The following is a 13,990-nucleotide window of genomic DNA, read 5'->3' on the forward strand; positions in this document are numbered from 1 at the left end:
TGGCTAATGGCCAAAATTAGGCGTTGTTGATGTAAATAACAGTGATTATACAGGAATAACAGCCAAGGTGGAAGATGGAATTGTGCTTTGCTTGTTCAGTTAGCGTTCCACTTCTAAATTCAACTCTTCTTCATTCTGGAAAAGCCTGACGCACACAGAGGTTTCTTCATCCAAGTAGAAACACCCCCTCGGAAAGCTTCCTGCAACAGTTCGCCTTAGGCCCCCGTAACCTCATCGGGACATTTCGATGGTATGCTCCTGTGGAAACTTACCAGCGTAATCTGTTAGCACCACACACCATGGAAGTTCTGAAAAACACTAAGCATCACCCTTGCCTGATAATGGTTGTGTTTTCACCGTTTTTCGGCGGTGGTGAATCGATTTGTTTCCACTGCTTGCTTTGTTCCTTTTGTTCGGCTTGGTAATGGTACACCCAGGACTCGTCCATGGTGATTAGGTGGGTCAAACAAGACATCTGGCTTTGCCTGAAACACGTAAAACATTTCTGCTACTGCCTCGATTCGATAGACGTTGAACGGGCGTGAGTAGTCAGGAAACCTTGCGAGCGGCGCCGTTTGTGATGTCAAAATGACGTGCAAAATGTTGAAAATTGGTCCATAACTGATTTTAACTTTTTGCACCATCTCTACATCTACCTCTACATCTACATGATTACTCTGCAATTCACATTTAAGTGCTTGGCACAGGGTTCATCGAACCACAATCATACTATCTCTCTACCATTCCACTCCCGAACAGCGCGCGGGAAAAACGAACACCTAAACCTTTCTGTTCGAGCCCTGATTTCTCTTATTTTATTTTGATGATCATTCCTACCTATGTAGGTTGGGTTCAACAAAATATTTTCGCATTCGGAAGAGAAAGTTGGTGACAGAAATTTCGTAAATAGAACTCGCCGCGACGAAAAACGTCTTTGCTTTAATGACTTCCATTCCCAACTCGCGTATCATATCTGCCACACTCTCTCCCCTATTACGTCATAATACAAAACGAGCTGCCTTTTTTGCACCCTTTCGATGTCCTCCGTCAATCCCACCTGGTAAGGATCCCACACCGCGCAGCAATATTCTAACAGAGGACGAACGAGTGTAGTGTAAATTGTCTCTTTAGTGGACTTGTTGCATCTTTTAAGTGTCCTGCCTTCGATTGTGGTACGACAATCTTCGAGTACCAGGGCCTCTACCTCTGTTGTGATTCCCGGTTCATCAAAAAGACATAATCTGCCACGTCCTTCTTCTTCATTCAGACTTTTTTGACCACACTGGAAGCTTTGAGCCACCTAACTATTGCCGTATCATGGTGCACTGTTGCTGTACACTCCCACCAACTTCGCACGGATTGTTGCAATGTTATCCCACTTCAAATGCAGAAAACTAATTACCGCCCGATATTTCACTTCATCGGTGGGATACGCAATATTATTTTGGTTCTTCTAGCGTTGTGCGACGGCACTGTACGCGAAGATTTCATTGTGTACCAAGACTGAAAATAAAGCTACACAGCTTTATAAATGGTTCAAATGGCTCTGAGCATTACGGGACTTAACTTCTGAGGTCATCAGTCCCCTAGAACTTGGAACTACTTAAACCTAACTAACCTAAAGACGTCACACACATCCATGCCCGAGGCAGGATTCGAACTTGCGACCGTAGCGGTCGTGCGGTTCCAGACTGTAGCGCCTAGAACGCTCGGCCACCCCGCCCGGCCACAGCTTTGTAGTTTTTGTTTAACTATAAATACTGTGTTCTGAGATTCCTACGAGCACTTTTGGGTTACCTTTGCACTTACATTACGAGAGCGTGCTGAGAGGTAATGCCTCCGAATTTTGTATGCGAGAACTATTATAGCTCTTTAAACAAAACACATGTTATTAACATTCTACATCTTGATTTTCCATGTCTACTTATTTATTTCTCAACATATTCATCTGGGCGACGAACAGATTTCTCCCAACGAGAGACCAGTTTGTTTATACCGTCACTGTACAATGTTGACCTTCGTTGACAGAGCCACAATCTCACATCTGCCAACACCGCTTCATCATCATTGAAGTGAAGTCCTCAAAATTGTTCTTTAAGGTCTGGAAACAGATGAAAATCGGGTGGAGCCGTGTCGGGAATATGTGGAAGTTGGTCCAATAACAGTGAACCCTAGGCGTCGTATTGTAGCATATGTCACAGCGCTTGTGTGTGGTTTGGCATTGTCATGCTGAAGGAGAGAGTGGTCCACGTGTGGACGAACTATTCAAATTCGTGCTTTTAGTTTTCTAAGGGTCTCTCACACGCCGACATAGTTACATTACACACCGCCATGCTGCACCGGAGCCCTTTAGTGGCAGAGGGTCGCAACCTGCGTCAGCAAAGCGGAGACATTGACCGATTATATCCATGATTCGGAGGCATTTCTTCTTAGCACGGCCTCATAGTTGCAAATAAAGGACTGCGTTTATGCCCTTACGTTTATATTTCCCATGCTTTGTGTGTGCGTCCAATAACAAACCTCCAACTTACCGCCGCGCGGGGTTGCCGTGCGGTCTAGCTGCGCCTTGCCACGGTTCGCGCGGCTAGCCCCGTCGGAAGTTCAAGTCCTCCCTTGGGCATAAGTGTGTGTGTTGTCCTTAGCGTAAGTTAGTTTAAGTTAGATTAAGTAGTGTGTAAGCCTAGGGACCGATGACCTCAGCAGTTTAGTCCCATAGAACTTACCACAAATTTCCAAAATTTCCAACTTAACCTCCCTCCCCACCCCAGCATCCACTCCGCTGCTACCCTCTACAGTTCCCACGACTCCGCACTTAACCAAGCAGCAAGTTTAAGTACTTTGAACAGCAAGGTCGTGACATGCAGTACATTGAAATCTTATCTTGTGTCTCATCAAATGCTTACAAATGATCGGATATTACATTGCACGCCATCGACATAATCAAATTTGTTTTGCTTGCACGTCCCTTCACTTTTTACAAGAGACCTAAGTACAATCATGGTGGCTCCGGGGCAAGTACATTAAGTGGGCTCCCCTCCCTCTTTTGCATGGTCACCCCCATTGTACTCCACTCCACTGCTAACTCAACAAAACGTCGCCCTCACGTAGTCTCTCACAGCCAGCCCCCCCTCCCCCCCAATGCAAACACTACAATACACCATTACCCTAGCTGCTCCCCTCCCTCTCGAAGTAAAAAGTGAAATAAGTAAGAAAAACTTAAAAAAGTCACTATTTTATTTTAAATATTTTGGTGAAGTGAAATATAATTTTACCAATTCTTCCCTGAATGTCCGTGAAACAGTTATTCGTCCTTGCATCTTGTACGTAACAAATACTGCCCACTACCCAAGGTAAAGTCAATGAAATATAAAATCAGACTATTTTTTATGATAATTTTTATTTAACTAGTGAGACAACCTCTTACGTTCAGAACAAAAGCATGAATCACCAATAAAGGGAAAAAAATTGAATAATTTCGCAGAAAGTCAAAAATTTAATACTCTGCTACACGACAAAACAAGTACATATAGGTAATTTCAAAATAGTTCTTCAGTTTAAAAATCCTTGTAAAAATGTGAGCTGCTAATGAAATGTATGTTAGTGAGGTAAATAATTATCTTAATTAACTGAGTTTTACGTTCTTCTTGTATATGCAAAATGGTTTATTATTTTAGAAACATCACATGTCAGTTGTCTTTCAGTTTCTGCATAGGTTTAGACACCTACCTCAGGGATGTCAACCCTTGTTGATTACCTGAGCCACATTGGAAGAAGACAAGTATCTTTGAGCCACACATAATATGCTTAACACTAACAATAATCGCTGAGCAAAAAAATAAGTGTGTGTGTGTGTGTGTGTGTGTGTTTGTGTGTGTGTGTGTGTGTGTGTGTGTGTGTGTGTGTGTGTGTGTGTCCGGGGGGGGGGGGATGGAACAAGGAGATAATAGCAAATTGAAAGTATTCGATTTATCATAACTTTATATAAACGGAATTTCATAGAATATTTCTTTCGGCGATCGTGTGATAGATGTCAACTTCTTGGGCCTAGCTGACAGTTGCTTTGGGCCACCTGCGGCCCCTCGAGGTGCAGGTTGGGCACCCCTGGTCTACATTTTCATCTATATCTCGTTGCAAATAGCGTGGCAGAGTTCACTTTTTGTTGAACCATACATTAAAGTCTGTTCCCGTTCCATTCGTGGACGGATCGTGTGGAGAATGAATGCTTCCGCGCCACTGTGCGAGCTTTCATTTCTATTATTTTATTCGCACGATCTCTGTGGGATAGCTGCTAGGGGACTGAGGAACATTCGTGGTTTCTGCTGTGAAAGATGTCTTGGATTTTTCCAAAGGCGTTCTTGAGAGATGAGCCGCGTATTGATTCGAGTACTGCTACTTAAGATGTTCCAACACCTCTGTCACACTCTACCGCCGGCTGGAGAGGCCTGTGACCATTCACGCCAGCCTTCTCTTACTGACAGCACTGCGCGACCATTTAAGAAGTGTTTGTAGCTTGGGAAAAGAATGCTTAGTTTTGCTAGCAGCCATTAGTTCGGTTAGACGTATCAGAGTGGCTTTAAATTTATTCCTTATTAACATTATCTGTTATGGAAACAGAAGAGAAATATCAGAAGATAATTTCCTTGAAAAACTTAAATGCTTCATTTTAAGATCGTCGTCTCAGGCGGTAGATATGAAAAAAACATTGTAATGCTACTACGCGTCTGTAATACACTTCATTCCTTCTTTTACCTTAATCGCATACCTACATAACGTCGGCGTGGTCATTATTGCATTTGGCGTTATTAATGTTAGAGGGCAGCCAGGTGTCCTTCCTGTCACCACCATTTTATCCCGCCCCTCGTCCCTCGCCACCTCTGCCCCTAATGAAGATCGGAAAGAAAACTTAATAATATTATTTTATAGTATTTATACAGCCATGAGTCACACAGATGGTATCATAACCGGTTTCGGTTGCTTACAAAGTCATCATTAGATTTTTTTGCATAAAAGAAAGAAAAAAAGGGAATAATAAAATAGTAGGAAACTCAAATACAAACTCAAACCAATTTCTACACAGATCTACTTGCATCTAAATATGTTACGCAGTAAACTCGCCAAAGTAAAACTAAAGAACGCAGGAGAGGCAATGTAAATGGCGTACTGCTTGTTCTATAAAATCACGGGAATTCAGCCGATCCAATGATACTCTTCTCTTAGAAGAGACTTCTTCGATACTGGTGGATTCCTATAATTTTCTGCCTCCTCGTTGATTGGTGGAACTGAAGGCTTTATGTTGCTAGAAGGGAGCAAGTTCACTCTAGAAAATAGCTCCCACTCAACTGCATAATCACAATGGAGTAAACTATAGATGGACACCGAGGCTACTGAAGCAAACGTCCATTTGTAACGTGTATGTCTAGAGATGACCAAGAGGCAATTGAAAGAGCCCCTGCGTATGTACGGATATGCAACACGCCTATCGTTAAGGCTTTTGTGAAGCGGCGATTACGGCGTTAAACGTGAGAATAATGCAACATAAGCTAGTGGTTGCGCTTGAGAACGCGTGTTACAATCATGTCTTCCAAGTTTCGATACTTTTACAATTCTACGAACAATGTATTTAAAATCGCAGCAAATTTTATTATACTGCCACCAATAGTAGGCCTCATAGAACCGTAAACGATTTATAAGTTAGTGTCAGACTGTTCGCTGAAGATGCTCTCATCTACAAGAAAGTATATTGCCTAGGTGAGCGTAAGAACATGCAGAACGACTTGGACAGTATTTCCATTTGATGCAATGTGTGACAACACTGTAAGTTTCGATAAATGCAGTACTATGCTCATAACAAAGACAAGTAGTATCACAATGAAAAATTCGACAAAAGGTTCCAGAATCCTTCAAGTCGTTTAAATATCCAGTAGCAATACCACTTAGTCTAATACGTGAAATTATTAAAAGAAAGGCGAATGGAAAGCTCAGGGGTTCTGATAAGGTTCTAGGAAAGTGTGGTGCATCTGGGAAAAAAGTCATATGAAAGAAACTAGTGCGAGAAATTCTAGAATATTGCTCTAGCATTTCGATCTCCTATAAAGACTACTTGACAGCAAACATTAGATGGGGGTTGGGTTGTTTGGGGAAGGAGACCAGACAGCGTGGTCATCGGTCTCATCGGATTAGGGAAGGAAGTCAGCCGTGCCCTTTCAAAGGAACCATCCCGGCATTTGCCTGGAGCGATTTAGGGAAATCACGGAAAACCTAAATCAGGATGGCCAGACGCGGGATTGAACCGTCGTCCTCCCGAATGCGAGTCCATTGTGCTAACCACTGCGCCACCTCGCTCGGTGCAAACATTAGAGATTCCAGAGTCGCGCCGATAGGATCGTACTAGCTACGTACAGAGCGTATGAAATCCCAACAGAGAGGCTGCTACACTTTAAGCGCGAGTCTCAGAACGAAGAAGTTCTTGTGAAACTCTGTTGGGAAAATTTGTGGAACTGGTATCCAGAAAGACTGTACAATAACTCTGTAACTTCCATCGGATATCCTACGCAGGGATGATGTGAATAAGATGCCGAGGCATACAGAAGGTCATTTCTCCCTCGCTTCATGCAGGAATAAAGTATGATAGTAACTCGTTTGTTTTGGCCCAAAGTGGCCTTCTCTGTGCACTGTACAGCGGCTTGTGTAGTTATAAGTAAATGTGGGAATAATAGAGGATGGGCAATATAAAACTGGCCCGGAAAAATTTCATATACCGTAATATAGCCAACCCTACATACCCCATCCGCAGCTGGAGCAGTTGATGTAATTTGGTATACCTCTCTTAAGGCGCAGGAAATTTTTCCAGGCCAGTTTTATATTACCTGTTCCATATTATCTTTGTGCTTAGTTAATTTTTTATGCCTGCAATTATTTGCTAACAGAAAGTTAAACTATTTTACCTATGAATTATTTCAAATACAGGTATTGACTGGAAATATTGCTCGGATCATGCTTTACAGTGAGTTTTGAGATTTCAGAAAGTGAATTTTTGTGGTAAGTTCCTCTGGGGCCAAACCGCTGAGGTCATCGGTCCCTAGGCTTACACACTACTTAATCTAACTTGAACTATCTTACACTAAGGACAACACACACACCCATGCCTGAGGGAGGACTCGAACCTCCGACTGGGGTAGCCGAGCGAACCGTGGCAAGGCACCCTAGACCGCGCAGCTACCCCGCACAGCTGAGAAAGTAAAAATATTGTTCTTCGGTTAATGTGAGTTTGTTGTAAGAATAACTCGCATTTCTGTAAAGCATAAATACATGTCACGCAAGCTTTTTACGTTCAAAGATGGCATTTAGTCAGCTGTTTCCAAACTGTAAGTCAAATAACGAGCTTTCACTACAATCTCTCTGGCTACTAATCTTGCTGCATCTCCTTCCCCCCGCGCCCCCCCCCCCCCTCTTTGCTTTACCCATCGTATGTCCCACAAAACCAGTAGACCTTCTGGTGTGCACTCACCCATGGTGTTGGCGATGAACTTGCTGCGCTCCATAGGTGGAATCCACTTGGCCACCATGGGGTGAATGGACGGCCACGTTACTCCCTGTAAACAGGAGACGGTATTCATACAACAATTACAGAGCTGTAACTCTTTTACCTGAGAAAACTAGAAACTAGAATAACAACGTATGGTACTATCAGCTCCCTTATTACAGATTTACTCATCTGATTTACAATGCATTTTTTTTCTTTACCACTTCCTTTGGTAACAATGTTAAGACATGAGACTTTCTCTTTCATGTATCCTGACATCATACGTAACTTTGTTATAGATGAAACATTACTCCCACGTTTATGGTTAAAATGTACAATTTAACTGAATGAAAACATATACAGTACTACTACTACTAATACTGCTACTACTACTACTACTAATAATAATAATAGTAATAATCTTAGTTGAATCTATAACGGACTGTCGAATTTAATGCTACTGAAACCATTAAGAGGTGCTACCTTTATGGCTGCCGTACAACAATATCAGACTTTTTAGCTACTATACGTTGATCGGCATGAATGTTGGGCCCGAAGCTATCTCGTGGCCGATTCCGTTGTTTAGGGGAAGCGTATGTATCTGGGAAAGCAAGCATCGTGTGTTCGCTTCCCTGTCAGGTATGACTATGACTGTGTCATTCCTGTGCGTGTCCTCTAAATATAATACAAAGTAATTCATGGAATGGAATGTATTCGATTCTAACTTTAGCTGTTATATAGCTTGGTTCATCGCTGATGTCAGGAGTCCAAGTAACAACAATTCTTTAAAACAATCAATATATAAATATTGACTGAACCATAGCAGCTACCAAGTCTGACACAGGATGTTGCTTGGATTTTTTGTCGCGTCAGATTTTTTTGTAAACTCAAGCTTTCAACGACTTCCACTGCCTTTATCCTCAGGAGTTATCTATGGTACAAATATGCCGTGCGACACTTTCGTATTTAGTAGATCAAACTATATTTGGGAACGCAACGAAGTCACGAATCTTCTATTATCTACCAGAGATTATGTCGATATCTGTGACTGAGGAACATTAGTAGCGATGCTGATTCTGTTGATGGTGGAGAACTCGCTTGTTTCTCTATAGCGTTTCAACGTCGGGCACTCGTCTCCGTGCACTACTAATCGTACAGCAACTGTCCCACTTTCTGTTATTGTTGCACATTCTGATTTCAACGGCTTCTTTTATGACGGAATGCCCATAAATAGATGCATGGTACGTTTGCTATGACGCTGTGTTCAGTAACAGTAGACTTGTCGAAATCGCAATATTTAATGTCGCGCCAGTGCTCTGCGCAGCTTTCTGGAAGCTGTACTTATAGTAGAGTGACCAACGTAATTGATACCTCTTTCACAAGGAATTTTCCAAACTCTGAGACCAAGGCTGTCATTTATTGGGCGCATCAGTTATTGAATTTTCTTGGGTGGTCAGAAAATGGACTGAATACCTTGTGTACCCACGACCCTTCCTGTGACGACAGAGTAAGTCGTTGAAAACCTGAGTTTACAAACAAATCTGACACAGAAAGATACTCTAAAAACATTTATCTAAAATGTCGACGCGTAAGGACGTTTTCAAGTTTGACATTGTTATTATGGCTCTTGAATGATTTGTAAGTCCCTTATGATGTAGATATTAACGACAAAAGGAGTCCAGGAGCAGCTGAACATGAGCTTGGCGATTAAAAATGTGTGTTTGGTGAAAACTGAGGTCATCTCTTTCAGAATCAATATTACAGAATCTCAAGAGGATTTGGCCTACAATTCCAGGATGCTGTCCACAAAGTGACATGCAATTAAAGTAACTTCATTGTGTAAGTACCACAAGTGCTTTATGAATGTAGGCGATCATTATCAAATCGAAATGTATACAACAGAGAAGAGTTAACAAGGGGTCACAATAACTACAGAAAAAAACGTCGTATGCACTAGGAACTGATATAAATTTCTTTCATCAAAACCGTATAAGGAGAATTTCTTGACGCTGAGATCACATCTAACCATAGAAGGTAGTATAATGGAGAAGACAGTCCCAGAACGTGCTAGAAGAGGAGGAAGAATCTGGTCATCCAGTAAGGCGATGAGTGTGTTTGCGGAGGACTGAATGATATGTGCTTAAATAAGCCAGCAGGAGATGATAACATGCCTCCTGCGCTACTAAAATCTGTGGGCGACGTAGGAACTTTCAAGTAATTTGAATATGCGTCAAAAATCTATGAAATGGGTGACTTAACTTTAAATTTCTGTGAAAGTATTATCGTCACATGGACAAAGAAGGCACAAGTGGATAAATGCAAAAACTATCGGACAGTTGGTCTGACAAGTCACAACTGTAAACTGTAATCAGATTAATGTACAGAATGACAGAAGACATACCGAACGTCGAACAGTCTGGTTTCATGAAAAACAGTTCTGAACTTGCGCTTAGCAGTGGAAGGGAGACTGAAGTCTGGACATGGTCCTAGAATATGTGAACTTACAGAAAGCTTTTGACAATGTAAGGCAAACGAATAATCTACAGCACCTATAAAATCCAAGGGGGGGGGCGTAATAATAATGGAAGATCACGAACGACAAGTTGTGTTAAAAAGCGTGTATCGAAGGAGAAGGAGAAGAAACTGCAAGAAAATGTTGGAGGTGCACACGCAACCGACATCAGTGCTAAGGTTTGCACACGACATTGCCCTTCTAGCCATATATAAGGAGCGTCTAGAAGAAGTGGTGTGAACAGGATAGTTAGAATATTGCAAAGAGGGGCAGATAAACAGTAGTACGACATAGTTAACATCAAAATTGGGAACGGTACAGTAATGGAAGAAGTAAGATTACACAGAAATGGCTGAAACAAGCAACACGTTAGATGTAGATAAGGACGGGAAAAGAAATAGTCTTTTTATAAAAGATGTCTCCTGGTAGCAGGTATCGAAACGGAAGTGAGGAAGAAATTCACAGAAAGCGAATATCTGGGGCACAGCATGTAACACTTTCATGCCGATGTGCTCTTTGACCATTTATTATTGTATATATACTTGCTTTTATCTTTATGTAAATTTATATGTACACGATGTATGAATTAATTTGTTTATTTTGCTGTATAATCAATTATGTATATTATGTAAATATCGCTGAGTAATCACTGAGGGAATGCTAGGGAAACGTTAGGTCTTTGTCAACGAATAAGTATCGGGGAGTAGTGGCGTCTCTGGACGCGGGAGGATGTTACGTCAGAGCGCGCGCTACACAGAGAGAGAACTCTGTGTGAGACTTGGTGAAGTGCGGACGCATGGATGGCGTGCACTGTACTGGAGAAGTGATTGTTTGGCGGCACGTGGCAAGTGATGAGCGTGGGCGGTGGAAATATGGGCTGCAGCAGAACCCGCCACGCCAATAACATTGCCAATAACTCCCGTGCTCGCTAATTATCATGGAAAGGAGCCAGCAGCAGTATCGTCGTGAGCAACTTCGTCACGGCGAGAATGGACTGATGTAAGATTGCTGCATCACAGCTTATTGTCAACTACTTTTGTAACGGCGTTACTCAGCTTTGTGGTGTTTTGCGAGTGAATAATTACCATAGTTTAGTCAAAACTGTTTACCCGTGATTCTTCTAAAATCATTCACCAAGTAGGTTCCTGTCCTGTCCTATTGTTACAATAATCCGAGTACCGTTTATGAAAAATGAAAATTGCAGTGCCAGTTAATTTTGCTTATGAACTAAATGATTCAGTTAGATTAAAGATTTGAACTTATAGCATTCAGTAATTTCAGTCTCACTAACTTTAAATTTGAACTTCAATCTGAGGCGATCTAATTGTTGCAAATAGTTAATCAACTAATAAAATTAAAATGATTCCTGGCACTGTGAACGAAAGCACTAACTAGAATTAATGCGTGAGTGCAAATATCAGTGATTATTGTAATCCTGTCCTGGTTCACACTTTGACTTTCAGTCGTGCTAAAGTATAATAATTACCTTTTGATACAGTAATTATCAATTTCTACTTCCCTGTTCAGAAGTCAATAGAGTTTCTTTTAATTATTTTTTGCGATTTTCCAAAATTCATATGAAATTAGTAGACGTTATTGTGAGGTAGGGCCATTGTCACAACAGTAAGTAACCATTAATCTAAGTGTTATCTTGTATGTTGGCAAAATTTTAGCTCTATTAGTTAATGATATTTCGATTGCAAACTATTTTCTTTCTCGCATTATTACGTAAATGTTTCAATTGTTTTTGCTAACGTGCGTGCAGCCCTCTGTTGCCGCGCGTGATCGAGTAATTCTTGACATTGACTGTTCGGCTCATTAATTCACCTACCGAACAGAAATTTTGCCCACTTGGTCTGGCGACCGTATTTCTTTTAGCTATAATTATTTCAGTAACTCTTATTATTCTTTTCCGATCCACGTGATACACCTTCTCGTTGGCACAGTACGTGAATGATAGCATAAACCTTTCGAACAACCATTCTAAGTATTACAGTAATTAAGTAGGCGGATTAGGTTGCCCTAGAAGGCATATTGTTGTTAACCTCCCCCACATTTATCGACTTTATACTGAATCTTCGGAACGATAGCCTTTTCAAAATTTTATTCCAATTGTTTAGGCACATGCTTACACGGTCATATATTTCTAAGGGGGACGTTACAAGCATTGTACGAAAATGGAACGTCGACCATCAGAAACCCGAAGAAGAATAAGTTCGAATTGTTTGTAGTATCGTGCTATCGAAGGCTGTTAAAATTGTGTGAACAAGTAAAATATGAAATGGGTTATGCAGTAGATGGGCAAAAGAAATCTTTGGAATGTCCTGCCAGAAGACGGTACAGGCTAGTGGGGCATCTGCTAAAGTCTGTTGCAACACTGCCCCATGGTGCAAGGCGCCCATGCCTGTCCTCTTCGTTCTGCAGATGGTGTAGGCTGTGCGCCAGAAGGCCGTATTGCGTGCGCCGTGCGCGTGCACCAGCTGCTTGGCTACCCCATGCCCGCAGGCACTGGGCCAGAGCAGTACGATCAAGCACATTAGTGAAAAACTGCCCGCACATCAGCCGTTCGTCCACTTCTGCCCACCTGTGCCCGGGACAACCCGGTTGCCCCGAGCTGGTACGCAAGCTGCAACAAGCTCCTAAAGCCGTCGGCACAAGGGACGCAGCAGGTAACATTCACGTGCACACAGACTGGATATCCCACGTCACGGGGCCGTCGGCACACGTCACGAGATGGTTAACGTGATTTTACGCTCTCAGCGCTCTCTATCGGTACTTGTCGGCTTTATTTGGCTCGCAAACCATACAGTTTGTTCATGAAAATGGACACGCGCAGAATTACTATGTTTGCTCTATTAAAACGCACATTTCCTTTTTTGATCATACGCTAGTCATGTCGATTCGTCGTGGAGTACATAAATAAAAACTTCAAGATCCGTGAACGTGTAATAATACAAAAATGAAAGATACATGTCCGCTCGGGCATCAGCTTGTAAAAGTTCACCCAATCGAACAGATTCACTCCTGACAGAGAGCCACTTATATTTACATAACGTCAAATATTACATAAATTATCTCTATTAATTTCATAGGAAAGTCTTACAACTTTTTAGAAAACACGAAGGTGATTGGGTATAGCGGGTAGCGAATCCTCTTCCAATTCACCCTTGGTTCTAGAGCATGGCGCCATAACCAATTCAGCTTCTATTGGCCTCTTATTTTCTATTATAATCCGCTAAAGGCTTTAATCGCCGAAACGTTATTGACACTTAATTATAACAAATCCTAAGACCAGCAACACGTTTTCATGAATCTTCAGTGGGTCGTTGCCATAATAGGGCTTGCACTCATAACAAGCGGATTATAACGCTAAAATAACTAAATACGAAAATTCTTTAACCGCTAACATGACGTTTCCCATCGTTATATTACAACAAATCGTGCCAATAACTATTCCTTCTTGAGTCATTCAATGTGCTGATGCTTAAAAACAGTAAACATGCATGGGGTGTAACGCATAACATAAAGACCACCGAATATGGGCTTCTGTTGCACAGGACAAATACAGTATGGCGCCCTGCTTTCTGCTTGAGACGCAGGGAGCGTTCTTGCTTCCCACTGGTTCTACCTTATGTGGCATGATGCCGAAATGTCGCAGAACTTATTTACTGTTTCACACGATGAAACGGCTCCCCAACGAGAAATAGCAGGAAGTACCAAGCAAAACTAGTAGAGCATTATGTCAACGTTAACTGACTTGTCCCGCATACCAACGGCTTAAAGTGTACAAGGATAGATGACGAGGTGCTGGAAAGATCACAGAAAAATGGCAGGGTCAGACAAGGGCTACTAGAATGTGCCAGGCAGATTATAGAAAATGTTTAGTGTAATAGTATATACATAGATGAGGAGATTCGCATAAATGAAGAACAGACGGAAGACATCATTGAATCAGT

General features: G+C 41.8%; 1 protein-coding gene across 1 annotated transcript in view; it reads right to left on the bottom strand.

The window, feature by feature from the left end:
- The window catches only part of LOC124593717 (sialin), a 415,361-nt gene that overhangs the window by 93,336 nt on the left and 308,035 nt on the right, over positions 1-13,990 (bottom strand). The window contains exon 6 of the mRNA XM_047132029.1: positions 7,508-7,592. Coding sequence (XP_046987985.1) covers positions 7,508-7,592 — 85 coding nt within the window. The remainder of the gene's footprint in view (positions 1-7,507; positions 7,593-13,990) is intronic.

Source organism: Schistocerca americana, chromosome 2 (assembly GCF_021461395.2).
Source record: "Schistocerca americana isolate TAMUIC-IGC-003095 chromosome 2, iqSchAmer2.1, whole genome shotgun sequence".
NCBI classification, from domain to species: domain Eukaryota; kingdom Metazoa; phylum Arthropoda; class Insecta; order Orthoptera; family Acrididae; genus Schistocerca; species Schistocerca americana.